The sequence below is a fragment of the Balaenoptera ricei genome, chromosome 13, assembly GCF_028023285.1.
Source record: "Balaenoptera ricei isolate mBalRic1 chromosome 13, mBalRic1.hap2, whole genome shotgun sequence".
Lineage (NCBI taxonomy): Eukaryota > Metazoa > Chordata > Mammalia > Artiodactyla > Balaenopteridae > Balaenoptera > Balaenoptera ricei.
In genome coordinates this window covers 42,963,597-42,986,111 of record NC_082651.1, presented here as the reverse complement: position 1 = coordinate 42,986,111, position 22,515 = coordinate 42,963,597, and the positions used below count along the sequence as shown (strand labels likewise).

Sequence of the window (22,515 nt, the reverse complement as noted above, 5' to 3'; positions counted from 1 at the left end):
AAGTAGCAAAAACTAGAATAAGAAGCTGTGGTCCCCTTCTGGTTTTCCCACTCCAGGCTCTCCATCCCAGCCTCAGTAGTGTAAAAGTATACATTTTAAGATAACTTTTCAGGGAAACATTTATTGCATAAGGCAAAATGTATGTCTGATGCTCTTGTTTTTCAGTGAGGACTTTATAAGTTGTTTTTCAGTGAGGACTTTATAGGTTTATTTCATACAGTTTTTAAATTATAAAAGTGATGAATACTCAGGAAATAAGACCAAAAAATCACTCGTGGTCCCCTCACCCACTGTATTTTAGTATATTTCTCTTAGGTTTTCTTAATTATTTGACTTTTCAGATATATATGGGTCAGGGCCATCAGAACAATAGAAATTTAGGAATTTTTCTGCACAATTATATGTAGGGATTGCTTCTTTTATTTACTATCCTTAATAGCAACAAGGCTGAGTCCACTGCCATGGGTATACCTTGTAATAGCGAACAGGCTAGGGATTATGTACAAGTCTCTGCTTGATAGCAGTAACTCCAGATCTTTCCTTCCCACTCATGAAAGCATATTAGAATGCAACTGAGAGTATTTTTAGAAATAACCTTAAATTCTCCCTAAAAGAAAAGATTGATAAACTTGAATTATTTTAACAATAATTACTACCCTTGTGTTGCAAATCCATGGCTACAATGTCTTTGTATCTTATTTTGTATTTTAATAGAGAATTAATGTATTAACTAGTGTTCATCACATGTAACTAAAGCATAAATTAGAAAGATCCCAAGAAATGTTCCACGTCCTGTGTATCTTGTGAAGACCCTTGAGTGAGGCATCTGGGCTCTAGAGTTCCACTGAAGTGGTGGGATTCTGGAAAGATACCTGAACCCTAACAACCATTCTCAAGCCTTCTTTTCCCACCTTGCTGCGCTGTAAGCTCCAAACTCCAGAAAGGTGTCAATTGAATTCCCAGCCCAAGGGTCTAATTAGGACCAAAGTTAATTTCCTGGGGCTTTTTTCTAAATCTCCCCAAGTTTTTTATCCACACACCCAAAGTTTATGAAATCCTTGAAAACTTTGAAACTAGCGTATTTGTATTCTAATAGACGTTTGTGTGTGTGTGTGTGTGTGTGTGTGTCCCTGCCCATAAAAACATGTAGGAATAAATAAATTGATTTGAAAAGAATGGGTATTTAATTTAAGCTGTCTTTTTGTTTTCTTTTACAGATTTTGAAGGTATGACCTTCCTTGAAACTGAGCAAGGAAAACCATTTGTGTCAGTATTCAGACATTTAAGGTTACAGTATATTATCAGTGATTTGGCCTCTGCGAGAATTATCGAACAAGATTCTCTAGTACCTTCAGGTAAGAACATGATGAAATTATGATTTTAAGTAATATCTTTCTGATTATAATAGTAATATCATAGAAAAAAATAATGAGGAAAATAGAAATTATCCTTAATTCCAATAAGGTATACATTTTTATACCAAAGCAGAATCATACCATATAGATAATTTTCTGTGTTCACATTATATATTGTGAGTATTTTCCTATATCATTAAATACTCTTCAGAACATTTAAATGGCTATATAGTATTCTATAATGTGTGTGTTCTTTAATCTGCTTAACCAGTACGCTATTTTGGACTAGACTTTCAAAAGACTTTTGAAAAAAAATAAATTAATTAAATAAAATAAAAAAGACTTTTGAAGTACTATTTAGAGGTCAACTGCTTTTTCTATTAATACTCCTTAAATTTGCTATTTTCTGTTTTTTTTTTCTTATCCTACTTAAGACTTTGTGTCAAAGCAAATGTAATATCTTTGCCAATTAAAATTTTAAAATTTTGAAACAATTACTGATTTAATTTTTTAAGTTAAGTATCTAGTGCTTGTGTAGGATTAAGTTTAGTACTATATTTGCATTTAAGAAACAAAATAGAATTTGTTTGAAGATTGACTTGTAAATTTGTATAGATTTGTCTGAAAATTGTAATTTTTTTGACACCTCAGTTTTTAATATAGCTGTGTGTTTATAGATTTAAATTGTTACTGAAATCTGTAATTTATTTACAAAAGTATTGAATGGAAAACAAACCCAGAGTTAACATTTCTGGTAGTTTTAAAATAATGCAGTTTTTATAAAATCACTCTAGGCAGGTTTATAGACAGTGGTTTTTTGGTTAATTTTGTATAAATCATTTGTATTACATTTGTGTGGGTCGTGGGTCTGGGGGTTTTTTGTTGTTTGTTTGTTTGTTTGTTTGTTTTTTAAGTCACAGTTTCTCTTGAAGGTTATGTTCCCCTATAGTATAGCAGTTCTGTAATAGTTTTAGTATGTGTTATACACCAGACCCTAGCAATGGTGTAATATTAGATGCCAAGGCCTATTACATACTCCCACTCTAATCATACTTGCTTTTAAGGCTCTCTAGAAATGAATTTTGAAAGAGGTTAAAAAATAAAGTCTGTTCTAAAGTAGTTTAATTTAGGTGTTTTCTGTGACGCAAGTGGATAAGCTTTATATTTTTGGAATGCAAATGGGTACAAGTATTTCTAGTCTGAAATATTTTATTTAGTATAAAATTAAAAAGAATTTATATCCTAAATTTCTGACCAGATTTCAGCCATTTTTTTTCCTGACCTAAAATTACAGTAGAGGGCATTTTTTTTTTTCCTTTTAGAATATAAATGGACAAATAGTTTTTCCTATATATCCAAATTAAAGTTATCATTTCAAAAGCAGAGTATAAATTAAAATTATATCCCATGCTGTTTGTGAGAGGGCAGAAAGTGGCCACATAGCTCACATTTTTAAGGTACGTTGGTAAATGCTCTCAATAGGAATGTATCCTAGATTTGAAATAAATGAAAATAATTTCAATCACTTAGCTAAAATTGACTGATCATTTTTCAGAAATAGTGCCGAACACGTGTTAACATTATGCAAAGTTATGCATTCAGTAATCTGGGGAATTTTAATGCATACATTTTGATCATCTTTAGGTCAGGATTAAATTCAAATAGAAATTAAAATAGAAAAAATTAAATTAAAATTAAAATTTTAATAGAAATATGTTTAATTCCAAATTAAATCAGGATTTTGTATAGAAGCATTGTATTTTAGGATTTAACTCTGTCAAGCACAGTTGATTCCATTATATCATGGAATTAGATTTACATTAGATCAGATCATTATGTGTGTTTCATTCCATGCTTTCATTGTCATACTTCCCTTCCCTTTGATACCTCTGACCTCTCTTGTTGCCATTCCTCCCTGACCTTTCTCTTATGTCCTCTCATGTCTTCCATCTCTTCTCTCCATTTATTTCGCTCTCCCAGAAGAGACTATTTTCCCTCTGTAGAGGACTTTCTGTCTCTTAAGACACCCTGCTAATAAAGGGTTAGGAGGCCAGATAGTAATGGGCCCAGCCCCCTCAGTGCCCTTTCCAAATCATTGTTGCATATGATCCAACTCACCCTCTATTCTTTCTCTTCTGATCCCTAGTCATTCTTCCACATTCATTAAGACTTGGGCACTTAATTTCTGTCTGCCTCTCTACCTCTGTTCAGTAACATAATGTGTCCATATTATCATTCCATTAAGTACCCTAGCCTCCTAGTAATTTGACCTCAACTCCTGTAACATTTATCTTTGCTGATCATTAAGCACTTGCCATCTATGAACCTAGTTGTAACCCAGAATTTCTCAGCATGAGAAATCCAGTAGTTTGCAAGCTATAACCTTCTAGCATGTTCATAGTCTCATTCCTTTTACACTGTTGTTTGCTTTCCAATCCGTTTTTTTAAATAAATAAATTTATTTGTTTATTTATTTATTTATTTTTGGCTGAGTTGGGTCTTTGTTGCTGCGCGTGGGCTTTCTCTAGTTGCGGTAAGCGGGGGCTACTCTTCATTGTGGTACGTGGGCTTCTCATACACTCCCATTTACCATTGCAACAAAAAGAATAAAATATCTAGGAATAAACCTACCTAAGGAGACAAAAGACCTGTATGCAGAAAATTATAAGACACTGATGAAAGAAATTAGAGATGATACAAATAGATGGAGAGATATACCATGTTCTTGGATTGGAAGAATCAACATTGTGAAAATGACTCTACTACCCAAAGCAATCTACAGATTCAGTGCAATCCCTATCAAACTACCACTGGCATTTTTCACAGAACTAGAACAAAAAATTTCACAATTTGTATGGAAACACAAAAGACCCCGAATAGCCAAAGCAAGCTTGAGAACGAAAAATGGAGCTGGAGGAATCAGGCTCCCTGACTTCAGACTATACTACAAAGCTACAGTAATCAAGACAGTTTGGTACTGGCACAAAAACAGAAACATAGATCAATGGAACAGGATAGAAAGCCCAGAGATAAACCCACGCACACATGGTCACCTTATCTTTGATAAAGGAGGCAAGAATATACAATGGAGAAAAGACAGCCTCTTCAATAAGTGGTGCTGGGAAAACTGGACAGGTACATGTAAAAGTATGAAATTAGAACACTCCCTAACACCATACACAAAAATAAACTCAAAATGGATTAAAGACCTAAATGTAGGGCCAGACACTATCAAACTCTTAGAGGAAAACATAGGCAGAACACTGTATGACATAAATCACAGCAAGATCCTTTTTGAGCCAGCTCCTGGAGAAATGGAAATAAAAACAAAAATAAACAAATGGGACCTAATGAAACTTAAAAGCTTTTGCACAGCAAAGGAAACCATAAACAAGACCAAAAGACAACCCTCAGAATGGGAGAAAATATTTGCAAATGAAGCAACTGACAAAGGATTAATCTCCAAGATTTACAAGCAGCTCATGCAGCTCAATAACAAAAAAACAAACAACCCAATCCAAAAATGGGCAGAAGACCTAAACAGACATTTCTCCAAAGAAGATATACAGATTGCCAACAAACACATGAAAGAATGCTCAACATCATTAATCATTAGAGAAATGCAAATCCAAACTACAATGAGATATCATCTCACACCAGTCAGAATGGCCATCATCAAAAAATCTAGAAACAGTAAATGCTGGAGAGGGTGTGGAGAAAAGGGAACACTCTTGCACTGTTGGAGGGAATGTAAATTGATACTGCCACAATGGAGAACAGTATGGAGGTTCCTTAAAAAACTAAAAATAGAATTACCATATGACCCAGCAATCCCACTACTGGGCATATACCCTGAGAAAACCATAATTCAAAAAGAGTCATGTACCACAATGTTCATTGCAGCTCCATTTACAATAGCCAGGACATGGAAGCAACCTAGTGTCCATCATCGGATGAATGGATAAAGAAGATGTGGCACATATATACAATGGAATATTACTCAGCCATAAAAAGAAACGAAATTGAGTTATTTGTAGTGAGGTGGATGGACCTAGAGTCTGTCAGACAGAGTGAAGTAAGTCAGAAAGAAAAAAACAAATACAGTATGCTAACACATATATATGGAATCTAAGGGGAAAAAAAAAATGTCATGAAGAACCTAGTGGCAAGACGGGAATAAAGACACAGACCTACTAGAGAATGGACTTCAGGATATGGGGAGGGGGAAGGGTAAGATGTGACAAAGAGAGAGAGTGGCATGGACATATATACATTACCAAACGTAAAATAGATAGCTAGTGGGAAGCAACCGCATAGCACAGGGAGATCAGCTCTGTGCTTTGTGACCACCTAGAGGTGTGGGATAGGGAGGGCGGGAGGGAGGGAAATGCAAGAGGGAAGAGATATGGGAACATATGTATATGTATAACTGATTCACTTTGTTATAAAGCAGAAACTAACACACCATTGTAAAGCAATTATACTCCAATAAAGATGTTTAAAAAATAAATAAATAAATAAATAAATTTATTTATTTTTGGCTGAGTTGGGTCTTTGTTGCTGCGCGTGGGCTTTCTCTAGTTGCGGTAAGCAGGGGCTACTCTTCATTGCAGTACAGGGGCTTCTCATTGCGGTGGCTTCTCTTGTAGAGCACAGGCTCTAGGCGTGCGGTCTTCAGTAGTTGTGTCGTGCAGGCTCTAGAGTGCAGGCTCAGTAGTTGTGGCGCACAGGCTTAGTTGCTCCGCTGCATGTGGGATCTTCCCCGACCAGGGCTCAAAGCCGTGTCCCCTGCATTGGCAGGCGGATTCTTAACCACTGCACTACCAGGGAAGCCCTCCAGTCCGTTTTAAGCCCTCCATTTTCTGCCAGTCTTCCAAACCTCCTGCCTTTTCTTCCTTTCAGGCCTGGATTTCATGTTAGATCATATGGACCACTCTCTTTCACAGTTGCTTTCAACTCTTTGTCCTTCTACTTTACAAAATTCTAAAACTAAATTAAACCTTCTTTGTTTCTATACCCTCTACTCTGTGCTGAGTACTGCTCCAGAGCATTCTATAACTTTTGTATTGGTGCCACTGCAAACTCATATTTCAGTGCTAAGCCTGGACCTTGGGACTCCTTATATACTACTTTTACTTGGTCATTCCTCTTTTTCATTTGCTTCAGGAATTATATATCAAACCTCTGGCACTCTGTTCAAGCTTCCTCTCCAATAACCTCGCTGTCAGTATGGGAACTTTCCTTCTATTTTTTTATATAAATTCTCCTTTAAATTTTTATATAAATTTTATATAAATTTATAAGGGCTTCCCTGGTGGCGCAGTGGTTGAGAGTCTGCCTGCCAGTGCAGGGGACATGGGTTCGAGCCCTGGTCTGGGAAGATCCCACATGCTGCGGAGCGACTGGGCCCGTGAGCCACAATTACTGAGCCTGCGCGACTGGAACCCGTGCTCCACAACAAGAGAGGCCGCGATAGTGAGAGGCCTGCGCACCACGATGAAGAGTGGCCCCCGCTTGCCACAACTAGAGAAAGCCCTTGTACAGAAACGAAGACCCAACACAGCCATAAATAAATAAATAAATATTTAAAAAAAAATTCCCTTCTTAAAAAAAAAAAAATTTATAAATTTTTCCAAGGTAATCAGGCAAAAATTTGTTTAGATTCCTGGGCTTCTTCACCTGTCCTTCCTGTCCTGTCCCAGAGGTTGAGGTGCTCCCTCCCTGTTCAAGCCAACCTTCTACTGTGTTCATAATCCTATCACTTCCTGTTTATTATGGAATTTTGCACTGTCATTTAATAATCTGTATCTTCAACCCCCTCCTGTTCTCCCTCAGCTTATAAGTGTGGTCAAATCTCTTATTAAAAAACAAAACAAATCCCTCCCTCCCCCTGCGCCTCGGCCCCCGGTCTTGACCCTGAGTCCCCTTCATGGTAACTGCTCCTGTCCCTTATAATCACCTTCTTCAGAGTTGCTGTCTCCATCTCCTTACCTTTCAGTCATTCCTCAACCCACTTCAGTCTGTCTTTGGCCCCACTATTTCACTGAAACTTTCTAGCAAAAGTTAGGTTTGTCCTGTTTGTAAAATCTAGTGGCCTCATGTTAGTCTTATTTTAACTTCTCTAGCATTTTATATCATGGTTTGTTAGTTTTTTTCTTGAAATTCTTACAGTACTACCTTAGTTTAGAAATACTGTACTCTCCTGATTCTTTTCCTGTCTCTCTGACCATTCCTTCTCTTTTTCTTTTGTAAGCTTCTCTTACTCTGCCCACCTCTTAACTTCCTGAGGGTGCCCTTAGTGCATCATTGATCTTTTCATTCTGTATAGTGTCCCAGAGTGATTTCCTTCATTCATATGACTTACTGAAAGATTCTAGTTCTGACCTCTCCCCTGGGTTTCATACTTGAATATCCAGCTGTTACTAGCCATCTGTAAATTGCTTCAGTTCATCTATTCAAAACAGTACTTATGGGCCTCCCTGGTGGCGTAGTGGTTAAGAAGCCGCCTGCCAATGCAGGGGACACGGGATCGAGCCCTGGTCGGGGAAGACCCTGCATGCCGCGGAGCAACTAAGCCCGTGTGCCACAACTACTGAGCCTGCGCTGTACAACCCCCGAGCCACAACTGCTGAGTCCCGTGTGCCACAACTACTGAAGCCTGTGCACCTAGAGCCCGTGCTCCGCAACAGGAGAAGCCACCGCAATGAGAAGCCTGCGCACCGCAACAAAGAGTAGCCCCCGCTCGCCGCAACTAGAGAAAGCCCACATGCAGCAATGAAGACCCAACACAGCCAAAAATAAATAATAAATAAATACATAAATTCTTTTAAAAAAAAACAAAGCAGTACTTATATCTTTCCCCTCCAGCTCTAGTCCCTGCGTTCTTTTTTCTTCCCATGTTCGCTTATCAGTCATCAACATTAATAACCCACCCAGCCTCATAAAAATGGCAGAATCCTGCAAGTCATCCTGTCCTCCTCAAACTCTTTTCCTCCACATCCATTCACCATGTCCTATAGATTTTTTCCCTAGATAATTCTCAAACTCACCTCATTTTTTTGCCTGCTACCACTTCCTTGTTAAGACATCATCATCTCTTTCTAGATTACTGTAGTACAGAATATATCTGTGTCCTGGTTGGACTGTATGTTTTTCATCTTTTCCTCTCAGGTACATAGTACAGTGCTTGACAGGTAGTAGGCACTCAGTTTGTGTGAACTAAAATCATTTTCTGAAACATACTAACTTACATATGGCCTATTACTGTATTTACTCTATCAGATAAGTTTAGGTTGTAGCTCCTAACCTAAGAACCTTAAAGGGGAGGAGGAAAAGTAAACAAATATGTGTAGATTCTTCACAGTGTCCCAGGTAATATGCCAGATTATACATTTAACACCTATTATGTAACATAATCTTTGAAATTATCAAGGCAGTTGTTCCCATTTTATAGTTGAAGTGAAGTATTACTATCCTGTCATACAGCTAGTGAGAAGCAGAGCTCAAATGCAACCCCAAGTCTTTCCTGTTCTAAAGCCCTTATTTTTTTTGGTTACATCTTACTTAAAAGAAATCCACTATGTTTAATCTCTTCAAGTTTGCATATCCAATTGCAGAAACTTAAGCAGTAACTTTGAATCACCATTCTTTTGAATATGTTTAATTTTTTGGCTTTTGATAACAAAGTAATGAAATAGATTTATTCCCTTACTTTGTATTGTGGGCAAGAAAATGGGTATTCTTGTAACTTTTTATATCAGGAATTACTGTTGTGGGAATAATGGGGAAACTTAATGCTTAATAGTTTTGTAAATTCAATAGAGATGATAATTGTTAAAGCAGTATGAATTTTATGAAAATAAGTTGCTTAAAATGAAAAGGTATATAAATTCATGTAATTAGTTTTATTGAGAAATACTGTACTCAGTAGAATAAATTTGTCATCTTTTGGAACTAGATTTTTAGGTTATTATACATGAAGATCTTTGAGACGAGCTTCTCCATAATTTTATACTAATATACCTAGATGCTCTGTACAAAATATTCTTTTATCCAGATAGGAATTTTTTATTATGTAGACTGTCCTTCACCTTCATGATCTAATTCTGACTTAACGTGTTTCATATAACATTCAACCTGTAGGCTGTTTTTTGCTATATGCTTTACTGGTTGTGAGTAGATTTTTGTATGTGTATATACCTGAATATACACTGTTTCCTTCATTTAAACAGTAAAACTAGGCAAATTCGGGGCATATCTTATCTTCCTGTTTGTGTTTTAAAGTTTTGTAAATCTAAGACATTTAGATTTTCAAATAGTATACTTTTGGAGACCCCCTTCCCCATATCCTTTGTATAAGACAAGAGACATGATCTAAATAAATTCATTCTGACTTATCTCATTTATTCTATTAGAAAAGTACTGTGTTTACATTCAAAACTGCTGTCGATTAGATCTGCAGCTGCTGATTTATAGCACTGTCAAATGCTACTTTGATGTGCCCGTTCTGAGTTTTTGTTTTGTATTTTGGTCTGATAAAGTTTAAAAGTGCTTAAATTTGTTTTTACTGAGTGGAAGTTTCTTGAAGGCACTTTTTCAGAATCTTTTCATTGAACACTAACTCTGCCAAAAAGGATTCTGGCAAACTCTGCCTAGTGTATCTGTGTTTTGGGAGATATGTCTGCATATAATCATATTAAAAACTCTGTATAAGGCAAATTGTTTCACTTATTTTTATCCCATGTTTTTCAATCTCATTTTATCAGAGATTTCCCCCTGTGTATCAACTGTCAACATTGCATTTGAACTAGTGGTTCTAGTGACTTATTTTGGGGCTGCTGCTACTGGATGAACTACCAGTGACCAAAAAGATTTCTAGTTTGACTTTTTACTCTTTTAGATTAAGGCAAGAAAGGAGGGACAAAAATGTGTACCCACGTTTTTAACTTGTTAAAAATGCTTTCAGGGGGCTTCCCTGGTGGCGCAGTGGTTGAGAGTCTGCCTGCCAATGCAGGGGACACGGGTTCGAGCCCTGGTCTGGGAAGATCCCACATGCCGCGGAGCGACTAAGCCCGTGAGCCACAATTGCTGAGCCTGCGCGTCTGGAGCCTGTGCTCCGCAACGGGAGAGGCCACGATAGTGAGAGGCCCGCGCACCGCGATGAAGAGTGGTCCCCACTTGCCGCAACTAGAGAAAGCCCTCACACAGAAACGAAGACCCAACACAGCCATAAATAAATAAATAAATAAATAAATAAACAAACAAACAAACAAACAAACAAACATGGCAACATAAATTAAAAAAAAAAAAAAAAGGCTTTCAGGGAATTCCCTGGTAGTCCAGTGGTTAGGATTCGGTGCTTTCACTGCCGAGGCCTAGGTTCAATCTCTGGTCAGGAAACTAAGATCCTGCAAGCCAGGCGGCGCAGCCAAAAAAAAAATGCTTTTAGTTTTAAAGCAGTTTATTCAAAGTTGTTGAAACTAAATTTTAAAACATTTTCATGGGATATAGCTTATATGATATTTGAGAATATGAATGTGTAACCCTTTCATTCCATTTTTATAAATGAATCATGAAAAGCCATATTCTATCTCTAGATCAGTGAGTTTCAAACTACAGGCATAACCAGTAGTGAGTTGAGAGATCATTTTAATGGGAAGGGATCAGCTTTTTTTAAAAATAAAATACAGTAAAACAGAATTTTAAAATCCAGATACCTTGCAAATAAGATGGACAATATGTGTGTAGGTATACTGAGTCACATAAACTTTGCTGCTAGTCTTTACCTACTGAAAATGAATTGTTTGTGGCCTAGATATTCAGCAGTTATTCCTTATAATAGCAACAATATTATTTTAGGGAAAGAAGCACTCATAAGTGTATTTATAGAGAATTTTAAGGAAGGACACCAATAAATCAGTGCAAGTCATCTGGATACCTTTTATTAGGTAGAGAATTATGAAGTGAAAACCTGGATTTTAATTGCACTAAGGTTTTTCCCCTGCCTTTCGGTAGAGGTAGAGAAATCATTTAACTTAAAAATTAGAAAAACTACCCTTTTAGTTGGGAATAAATAAGAGCAGAAAAATAAATATGGTGCTAAGCCAGTTCTGCTTATATTTTTAATAAATCCATGTTTTTATGTAAAATAATTAAAATTTCAGCTTCCACAGTCTCATTTTGTGGAAAAATTATATGCTTATTATTAAAGGGAAGAATATCTATAATTATTCCATTTACAATAATTTAAATTATAATAGTTATCTAAATCGTGTCAAAATTATTTCTTGAGTTGCATAATTCATCTAATTTAGAGATGGTATATTTCTGATTAATTGTTTTTAGATAATTTAATATAGGAACAATCCATTCAGTTTTCTATTAAAGTTTTTGTAAAAACTGAAAATATTACTTTCGGTATGTTTCTCACAAATGAAAAATAGTATGAGCTATGAAAAGGAAATTATTAAATACAAGAATATACTTTTAACTAAAGTTTTAAATGTATGTGATCTAAGTAGAGTCTGTCCTAAAGCAAAGGAAGATAACATTTACCACTTTAAAAATCATTAAGCCATATTGTTATAGCATATTTATAAAATATAAATTACCAGCTTTACTTATTGCTGTTTTAAACTTGAATTTTAAAATGGTAAAAATTTTATCAACTTCTTAAAATTTTTAAATCCTTTATGTTTTTCCATATTTCTTATTATTCTTATATGTATTTTTACATTTTAGAATGGCTATCTTCTGTGTATAAACAGCAGTGGCTTGCTATGCTCCGGGCAGAACAAGACAGTGAGGTGGGGTAAGTATGGTACAGCATTGTTCATTAAAAAAAAACAAAAAAACTTTTTTTTTTTACTGAAATATAGTTAATTTACAATACTGTGTTAGTTTCAGGTGTACAGCTAAGAGATTCAGTTGTATATATATATATTTTTCAGATTATTTTCAATTATAGGTTACTATAAGATACTGAATATAGTTCCCTTTGCTATACAGTAAATCCTTGTTGCTTATCTGTTTTATGTATAGTAGTTTGTATCTGTTAATCTCATACTCCTAATTTATCCCACCACCCCTCCCTTTCCCCTTTGGTAACCATAAGTTTGTTTTCTTTGTCTGTGAGTTTTTCTGTTTTTTATATAGATTCATTTGTATTATTTTTTTAGATTCCACATATAAGTGATATCTATAATTGTCTTTCTCTGTTTGACTTACTTCACTTAGTATGATATTCTCTAGGTCCATCCATGTTGCTGCAAATGGTAATATTTCATTCTTTTTTATGACTGAGTAATACATATTCCATTGTATATAAATATACCACATCTTCCTAAGCCAATCATCCATTGATGGGCCCTTGGGCTGCTTCGATGTCTTGGCTCTTGTACATAGTGCTGCTGTGAACATTGGGGTGCATGTATCTTTTTGAATTAGAGTTTTCATCTTTTCGGGATATATGCCAAGGAGTGGAATTGCTGGGTATGGTAGCTCTAATTTTAGTTTTTTAAGGAATCTCCACACTGTTTTCCATAGGGGCCGCACCAATTTACATTCCCACCAACAGTGTAGGAGGGTTCCCTTTTCCCCACACCCTCTCCAGATTTATTATTTGTAGACTTTTTGATGATACCCATTTTGACTGGTATGAGGTGATATCTCATTGTAGTTTTGATTTGCATTTCTCTAATGATTATTGATGTTGAGCAACTTTCCATGTGCCTGTTGGCCATCTGTATGTCATCTTTGGAGAAATGTCTCTTTAGGTCTTCTGCCCATTTTTTGATTGGGTGGTTTGTTTTTTTGAGTTGTATGAGATGTTTGTATATTTTGGATATTAACCCCTTGTAGGTCACATGATCTACAAATATTTTCTCCCATTCCCTAGGTTGTCTTTTCATTTTGTTTATAGTTTCCTTTGCTGTGCAAAAGCTTTTAAGTTTGATTAGGTCAGGTCCCATTTGTTCATTTTTGCTTATATTTCTTTTGCCTTGGGAGACTAATCTAAGAAAATATTGCTACAGTTTATATCTGAGAATGTTTTGCCTATGTTCTTTTCTAGGAGTTTTATGGTGTCATGTCTTATACTTAGGTATTTAAAGTATTTTGAAGTTTTTTTGTATATAGTGTGAGGGAGTGTTCATTATTGATTTACATGTAGCTGTCCAGCTTTCCCACCACCACTTGTTGAAGAGACTGTCTTTTCTCCATTGTATTAATATATTATTGCCTCCGTTGTTGTTGATTAATTGACCACAGGTGTATGGATTTCGCTATGAATTTTTAAATGTATTCATTATGTTGAAAAACCAGTAACTATTTAAATCAAGAGCTGTTAGAGAAAAGATCATGTAATCAACTTTTATTCTTATATTTCTATAACTATCAATATTATAAATATTTATCTTTTTGGTCAGTTAGTATTAACAGAATGTTTGCATTGTCACTTGCTATATTAATAAAACTGAATAATTCATATACTTTGTTTCACTTAGTGTTATGATATTCTTTTAAGCTTTGTTTCGCTTAGTGTTATGATATTCTTTTAAGCTATTGAAATATTACCTGGAATAATGCTTTCATAAAGCATGATCTTCATGTATATGTATAGGTAAAGCCAATTTTCCTATTTGTGGCAGTATTGTCAGATTCTCACTAATGTAATAGGGGGTTTTTTGTTTTGTTTTTTTAAGTTCTTTTTTAAAAATATTTATTTATTTATTTATTTATTTGACTGCACCGGATCTTAGTTGCAGCACGTGGGATCTTTAGGTGCAGCACACGGGATCTTTTAGTTGCAGCACGTGGGATCTTTTAGTTGTGGCATGCGGGCTCTAGTTTCCTGACCAGGGATCGAACCCAGTCCCCCTGCATTGGGAGCGTGGAGTCTTAGACACTGGACCACCAGGGAAGTCCCCTGTAATAGGTTTTTTGAAGACTTGAGTGTAAGGTGAAGTAACCCATCTGGTTACACAGGTGCCTTCATCAAAAGCATATGACCCCTCTAGAAAATATTTATGTACTGTCTTCATTTTAAGAGAAAGCATATTATCTGTTCTTTCAATGTGTAGTGCTTTGCAGTTCAGAGAAGTACTTCCACATTTATTGTTTGATCTTTATACTAGCTCCTTGGTATAGGCAGTGTGAAGAGACAGTCCACCTGTGAGTATATAAAAAGGTTTTACATTTAAATATTTTTCTGCCCGATCTCTTTTCATTTATTTTTATACACTAAAGAACTTACTAAAATAATAGCCTAGTTGTGTTTATAGCTAAACAGTGAGTGTGTGAAAGGGTTCTATAAACTTAAAATAATGATTGCAAGATTATTATCCAGGGTTCTTAGTTTCTACTTTACTTGTAACTTATATCCCATCTTTTCCCAAATATATTCATAGCATACTTATCTTGCACAAATACAGTAAGATTGTTGAAATAGAAATAAGAGACCACTCCAAAAAACGAGAGTTAATTATTTACTGGAATTCAGATTTGAAGCGTTTTGTAATGTATGAAATGTTTTATAAACCATCCTACCTACTTCTTTTGTATATTCAGTTTTTAAATGTTGGATGTTCTCTATTTTTCAAGATTTTTCTTATCTGTATCCTTTTTGAGTTTAATATAGAGTCTCACCTAAGAGACTGAGTTAGAATAAGTGGCTTTCTTGCCTTCACAAGTATATGATTGTATTGCCCCTAATGAAGCACTCTCTTCCACACGTACTGAGCATCTGCTCGCTACTGTAGGGCTGCTAAAGTGAGAAACACAGTGTACTCCCTGGACTCTAGGTTATAATCTAGGAAAGTCTCCCTCCAGGGTAATTCTCTTCCAGACGCTTTTCCACATTGCCAACAGGATTAGTCTCCTAAGTAGAAATATAATTTCACTTCCCTGCTTAAATAAGACCAGGGACATTTGATGATAGTTAGGGATTATTGCTTTATGTGTGATATATATTTACAGATTAAAGGATATGATGTCTGGAGGGTCAGTCTCAATAACAATCAGCTGGGAGGGATGTGGGGAGAAGTGGGTTGGGAGTAAAACTAAAACAGGATTATTGAACCTAGATGGTGAGAAAATATGGCTCATTGTACTATTTACTTTTTTTTTTTTTAAGCAAAGCTTTTATTTATTTATTATTTTTAAAATTTATTTATTTATTTATTTTTGGCTGCATTGGGTCTTCATTGCCGTGCATGGGCTTTCTCTAGTTGCGGCGAGCGGGGGCTGCTCTTCCTTGGGGTGCACAGGCTTCTCACTGCGGTAGCTTCTCTTGTTGCGGAGCACAGGCTTTAGGTGCGTGGGCTTCAGTAGTTGTGGCATGTAGGCTCAGTGGTTGTGGCTCACGGGCTCTAGAGTGCAGGCTCAGTAGTTATGGCTCATGGGATTAGTTGCTCCACAGCATGTGGGATCTTCCCGAACCAGAGCTCGAACCTGTGTCCCCTGCATTGGCAGGTGGATTCTTAAACACTGTGCCACCAAGGAAGTCCCTATTTACTTTTATATGTTTGAAAGTTTTCGTAAGAAAAAATTTTAAAGTAACAGAACAAATACATGGGAACTCGCTCTTATCTACAGGAAAATTTGAAACTCCTGTGAACGTAGCCTGTGGGGCCCTTCAACAGTCTGTCCCAAATGCCTTTCGCTTTATCTCCTCTCATGCTCATTTTAGGCTCCAGCTGCACTAAGTTCTTCATACATTTAGTACCCTTTCATGCTCCAGTCCTTTTTTGCTAGTCCTTCTACCTGGAATGCCCTTCCTCTGCATAGAGTTCACCCCTGATGTCTACCCCAAAAAACTCCCTCTCAGGCATAAATAATACTTCCTCTGTGATGATCCCCACTCTTAATCCCAGGCAATAAATCTGTGCCTTCTTCATGCTCTTAACATCAGTTCTCTCCACCTTATTATATTATTACTTATGTCTAGTTCCCTACTAGACTGAGCTCTTGGATGTCAAGGATATGTTTTATTAGTTTTATTTACATTTCATTATTTTTTATGTATTGTATTTGTTTCAATATATTTATTAGATAATGATGATGATGATGATGGCCCCAGTATCTAGGTACTTAATAAATGCTGTATATGAATGAATGTATTTTATCATTTGGAATTCTAAGCTAATAATAATGTCATTTTATTATTACATCTTGAAATAACAGTGTTTCTCTTAGTTGATTAAGGTTTTTAAAGTAAGAGGGCCAAATAAAGATTAATTGATAAAATTCTACAGCTGTTTTCTATTAAATACTGAGTTTGTATAGTTGTACTACTTTAAAAAATGGCTTGTGTGCGAAACAATAATATCAAATGGTAGGTGATACCAAGTCACGTCTTAAATAATAGATTTTAATTTAATTTTACTTAGTAGTTAGACTTTTAAGTGTTTTATTTTCTCAGTAAGCAGAATTTCTCATAGATTTTTTTCCCCTCTTCTCTGGTTTCACTGTGCCCTAGTAAAAGTATTCTAGAAGTCAAGGCAATAAATGAAACACTAAAGATTTAAAAAATTTTTTATTTAGCAAAGGTAATGGGCTAGATTTAATCATTGCATTTTGATTTTTATCTGTACTACAAAATTTTATTTTTAAATCCAGTAGAAAGTTTTTCTCTTGTTTTAACTCAGTTATTTTTCAAATATTAGTTGCTTATTTTCCATGAGATTTCATGTTTTATATATATTTCTAGGCCTCAAGAAATCAATAAAGAAGAACTAGAGGGAAATAGCATGAGGTGTGGTAGAAAGCTTGCCAACGATGGTGAAGTAAGTATGGGTTGTGACTCTTAATAGTCTTATACAAATTGTTGTACTATTAGTGCAAACTATACTTTCAATAACAATCATGATACATGTTATACCTCAGAAGAGCTTTTTTGTGGATTAGTTTCTGTAGCATGATCTCCTGGGCAAGGAGTTATATACTCAGTGGTGATTGATTATTCAGCCCTCCCTGAGACTGTTGAACTTTCTGGGTCTAGATACGAGATATAAGAAGATCCCTCAGCAAACCAGAAATAAAGATAAATAAGACGTTAAATGGGAGCTGTTACATAGTCTTAAAAGTAGTTCTTTCTGTTACAGTTACCCTAGATCAAAGACATTCAAACGCTTTTGATTGCTACCCACATTAAAAATTACGTATTTCATTAGCACCCAATACAAATGCATATAAGTGAAACAAAAGTATTACAAAACAATGCTTACAGCTGCTGTGTCCTATAGATGTATTTCTACTTAATTTTTTTTAAAAAGCTGATAGTGACTCATTAAATTGATTTTACAGCCACTAAAGAGACAACTACATTTTTTAAAAAACTCTACCCTAATTGTAATTTTCATCTTTGAAAAAAATTCAGCCTAATTTAGATAACCATTTGGTTGTTTTTCTCCCAGACTGTCCCTCATTTTAACTTTAATTTTGAAAGTTTCATTATTTTATGTTTGCATTAATAATTGCAGAATATGAAAGAGGAATAGCATCTTATTTATTCCTTAGTCCTCCTTATTGTTGCTTCCAGACCTTGTTCCACCCTCATCATCATTGAATCACAGCTCCTTTGAAGCGAATACTTCTACACCACTCACTACTCTGACTGTGGCCATCACTCGCTCGGCTTGCTGGCTTTCTTTCTCCCTACTCTTCTTATCAGTCTTGGTGATTTTAGCATCTGTTCCCTGACCTTCCTTCCCTCCGTGATCTAGTGCTCTACCGTACCTCAGGAACCAATTTCCTATAAGCATATCCTCAATTTTTGTATCACTAATTCACGTACCCTCTTCAAAATCTCCATTTTAAGCATACCACTTGCAGACTCCACCTCGTGTTATCTTTCTAGCACTCTCCCTCTAGTACCTGGACTCCCAACAACTTTTTAACCCCACTAGAATGTACAGTACATTGTTCTTACTATCTTTTCCCCATTACCCTCTCACCACATCCCTACTTCTTTCTTTACTTGACTTATATTTTATGTTCCATCTTAAAATTGGTCCCTGGCTGGGGTGGGATGAATTGGGAGATTGGGATTGACATATATACACTATTGATACTATGTATAAAATAGATAAATAATGAGAACCTACTGTATAGCTCAGGGAACTCTACTGAATGCTCTTTGCTGACCTAAATGGGAGGGAAATCCAAAAAAGAGGGGATATATATATATACGTATAGCTGACTCACTTTGCTGTGCAGTAGAAACCAACACAACACTATAAAGCAACTATACTCCAATAAAAATTAATTTTAAAAAGTTATTGACCAGGGCTTCCCTGATTTCACAGTGGTTAAGAATCCGCCTACCAATGCAGGGGACATGGGTTCGAGCCCTGGTCTGGGAAGATCCCACATGCCGCAATGCAACTAAGCCCATGCACCACAACTACTGAGCCTGTGCTCTAGAGCCTGCGAACCACAACTACTGAGCCCGCACACACCACAGCTACTGAAGCCCATGCACCTAGAGCCCGTGCTCCACAACAAGAGAAGCCACTGCAGTGAGAAGCCCACGCACTGCAGCGAAGAGTAGTCCCTGCTTGCCGCAACTAGAGAAAGCTGGTGCACAGCAACGAAGACCCAATGCAGCCAAAAATAAATAAATACATAAATACATAAACAAACAAATAAATGCATAAATAAATTTATTTTTTAAAAGTTATTGAGCAAAATTAAGGCTGGGAACTTTTGTAGATAACAATTAATTAAAAACAATATACAAGGTGAAAAAAAAATTGGTCCCTGGCTTATACTCTTAACTTCCTTTTTCCCTTTTTCACTCAGTCAAATTCACCAGGCAAAACCCCAGTTCTTGTTAAATGCCACCTTTCCATGCATTCCATGCGTGCTTCCATACAAATGAATGTGACTAAAGAAAAACACCACACAAACCCCAGCAGGTTTCACTTGAATGTTGTAACTGTAAACTTCAAGCAGGTTTTTAGTGCTAAATGGTGATCCTCCTACATTTCCCTAGTGAATTTATCCTCCTACTCCTGCAGTAACTCTCATACCTTCTCAAAAGGGCAGTGCTACCACCCTTATTCTTATCCATTGGCCTTGCTTCTTTCTTCATTCAGAAAATAAAAGCAGTAGGAAGAGAATCTGTGCCTCCTCCTACCAACAATACTACCAGTCTCCCTGCATCTGCAGCCGTGTGCTGTGCTTTTCCTTTTACTAGAATGGATGAACTGTCTGCTTCTGTCCTAGTCCACCTCCTCTTGTAATGGACCCCATCCCTTCTCACTTGTTCAAAAGGTTTGCTCCTACAGTCATCACCTCACTCTCCTGCATCATCAGTTTTTCTCTTCTGTATCATTCTCATTTAGCATATTAACATGCTACAGCATCACCCATCTTAAACCATTCCCTGACCCACATTCCCCTCTAGCTTCCACTCCATTTCTCTGCACCCTTTTTAAGCAAAACTCATTGAAAAAAGTTGCCTGTATCAACTCCCAATTCATTTACTCCGATAAAGTCAAGTGAAACGCTGCCATTGTCACCAGTGATTCCTACATTACCAAGTCGAGTAGTTTTTAGTCTTCCGAAAGTTGTTGGCAACATGACCCATCTGTTCACTCACTCCATGGAGATTTTCTCCATTTGACTTCCAGGACAGCATACTGCGCTGGTTTTCTTCCTGCTTCGTTGGCTGCTCCCTCTAAGTCTTTGCTAGATCCTTCTCTTTCTCAACAAATGTTGGTGTGACTGGAGGCTCAATACTTGGACTTCTTCCATATCTGTGCTCTCTATGCTGACTCCTAAGTGATCTCATATAGTCCCATGACTTTACACCAATTCCTAACTCCTGTATCCAGCTACTCACTTGACATCTTTCTTAGAATTCTAATAGCCTCTCAAATATAATGGTCCCAGCTGAACTCTTTGATTTTCATTCCCAAACTCCTCCTTCCCAAGTATTCTCTAACCCATAGATAACCCCTCTGTTCATCCACTGTATAAGCTCCACACTTCAGATTCTTCTTTTGTTCCATATCTGTTGTCCATAAGAAGTTCCTTTGAATATATATCTTCCAAATATATTCTTTTTTATTTTTTATTTTATTTTATTTTTTTTGGCTGCGTTGGGTCTTCATTGCCGTGCATGGGCTTTCTCTAGCTGCGGCGAGCGGGGGCTACTCTTCCTTGCGGTGCATGGGCTTCTCATTGCGGTAGCTTCTCTTGTTGTGGAGCACAGGCTATAGGTGCATGGGCTTCAGTAGTTGTGGCGCACAGGCTCTAGAGCACAGGCTCAGTAGTTATGGCGCTCGGGCTTAGTTGCTCCGCGGCATGTGGGATCTTCCCGGACCAGGAATCAAACCCATGTCCCCTGCATTGGCAGGCGGATTCTTAACCACTGTGCCACCAGGGAAGTCCCCCAAATGTATTCTTACCATGTCTACCACTACAACCCAAGTCCAAGCCACCATTATCTCTTGCCTGGACTGTTGTAGCTTCATACCTGCTCTCCCTATTTTTACTCTTGTTCTTATACATTCTGTTTTCCACACAGCAGCCAAAATCATCTTTTTAAAATGCAAGTTAGATCATGTTACATCCTTCCCTAAAGTTTTCCGTTAGCCTCTTACCACAGAAGAAATCCAAACTCTTTCCTACTATGGACTCTAGGCTATATGTTTTCTGGCCCCTGACTGACTCTCTGAACTCATCTCCAGCTTCCGTCCCCCTCAGCTATTGCCCTAGCCACATAGCCTTTTGGCTGTTCCTCAGATATGCCAAGCATGTTTTTACCTCCAGAACTTTGTACTTGTTCTCTTTGTCTAAGTCACTTTTCCCCAGATAGCTACCCAGTCCGCTCCTTAGTTGACTCAGGACTCTAGTCTCGTAGCATCTCCTTAGAGAGACGTTCCCTGACCACCTGCCTGAACCAGCAGGCTCCCCAGCTGCCAGCGCACCTCCCCTACCCTGTCACTCTCTCCTGGCATTCTGTTCTGTCCTCTTCCATCCCATTTCATGTTTGTTGTTCATCTCCTCCTCCACACAAACACACACGTATTAAAATATACATTTACTAGGACAGAAACTTCTTTACTGCCATTTCTTCAATGCCTAGAGCAGTACCTGGCACAAAATGTGTGCTCAATAAATATCAGTGAACTATTGATTTAATGTTGTAATTCAGAGGGTCAACCAAACACTTGAAGTCGTAACTTCATTATACCACGCCACTTTACTTAAGTCTCTCATTAACTATTAGGTGATAGAATAGACAAACTTGTGAACCTCATGATGGTATTTAAAATGACTCAGTTGTGTATCTGTTGGTTAGTTACTTAAGGTATTTTAGGGTATTTTTAAAATTTATTTAAACTAAAAAAAACAGTTCACTCATTTCTCCCACTCCCCACCCCTCGCCTCTGGCACCCACCAAGCTGTTCTCTGTATCTGTAAGCTTAGGGTTTTTTTTTTTTTAATACATATTTTTTTTAGATTTTACATATAAGAGAGATCACACAAGGTATCACAAGGTATTTCAGAGTATTTTTAAAGCAGGAAAAATTTTAGTGGATTCTTATTACCTCTATCTAGACTCCTAGTCCCCTAAACTATACCTACTTAGAGTTGGTATAGTTTATACCTATAAACTAAGCCATATTAGTTATGATAAAATTACAGTGTGGAGAGTTGATGAAACAGATCATGAAGAGACGATATTAGGAAAGTACCTTAAGGAATAATGATCATAAAGGCTGCTTTTGCTAGCTTTGATATATACTATGTGTATGTGGTAAACCTTGTATATATATCACAGATATAGTCTGTGTGCTAAGCCTTAAGGCACTGACAAAAAGTAGGGACCCATAAGACAGAAATACTTGAAATGAATTAGAAAAAGAAAAGACAGTTTGAACTTTTTATTTTTGACTTACTAATATGATAAACTGAAGTAAATCTTTCTCCTTTGTATTTTAGTACTGCTGGCGGTGGACAGGTTTTAACTTCGGCTTTGACCTGCTTGTAACTTACACCAATCGATACATCATTTTCAAACGCAATACACTGAATCAGCCATGTAGTGGATCTGTCAGTTTACAACCTCGAAGGAGCATAGCATTTAGGTAGGATGAGATTTTCCCACCCCACTCTTCCTCACTCTAGAAGAACCATAAGAAATGAAATA

General features: G+C 36.7%; 1 protein-coding gene across 2 annotated transcripts in view; it reads left to right on the top strand.

Annotated features, from left to right (window-relative positions):
* Positions 1 to 22,515, top strand: part of GMCL1 (germ cell-less 1, spermatogenesis associated) — a 56,384-nt gene that overhangs the window by 24,449 nt on the left and 9,420 nt on the right. For both annotated transcript variants that reach the window (XM_059942470.1, XM_059942469.1), the window contains 4 exons: positions 1,218 to 1,355; positions 12,096 to 12,165; positions 17,062 to 17,137; positions 22,308 to 22,453. In XM_059942470.1, coding sequence (XP_059798453.1) covers positions 1,218 to 1,355; positions 12,096 to 12,165; positions 17,062 to 17,137; positions 22,308 to 22,453 — 430 coding nt within the window. The remainder of the gene's footprint in view (positions 1 to 1,217; positions 1,356 to 12,095; positions 12,166 to 17,061; positions 17,138 to 22,307; positions 22,454 to 22,515) is intronic.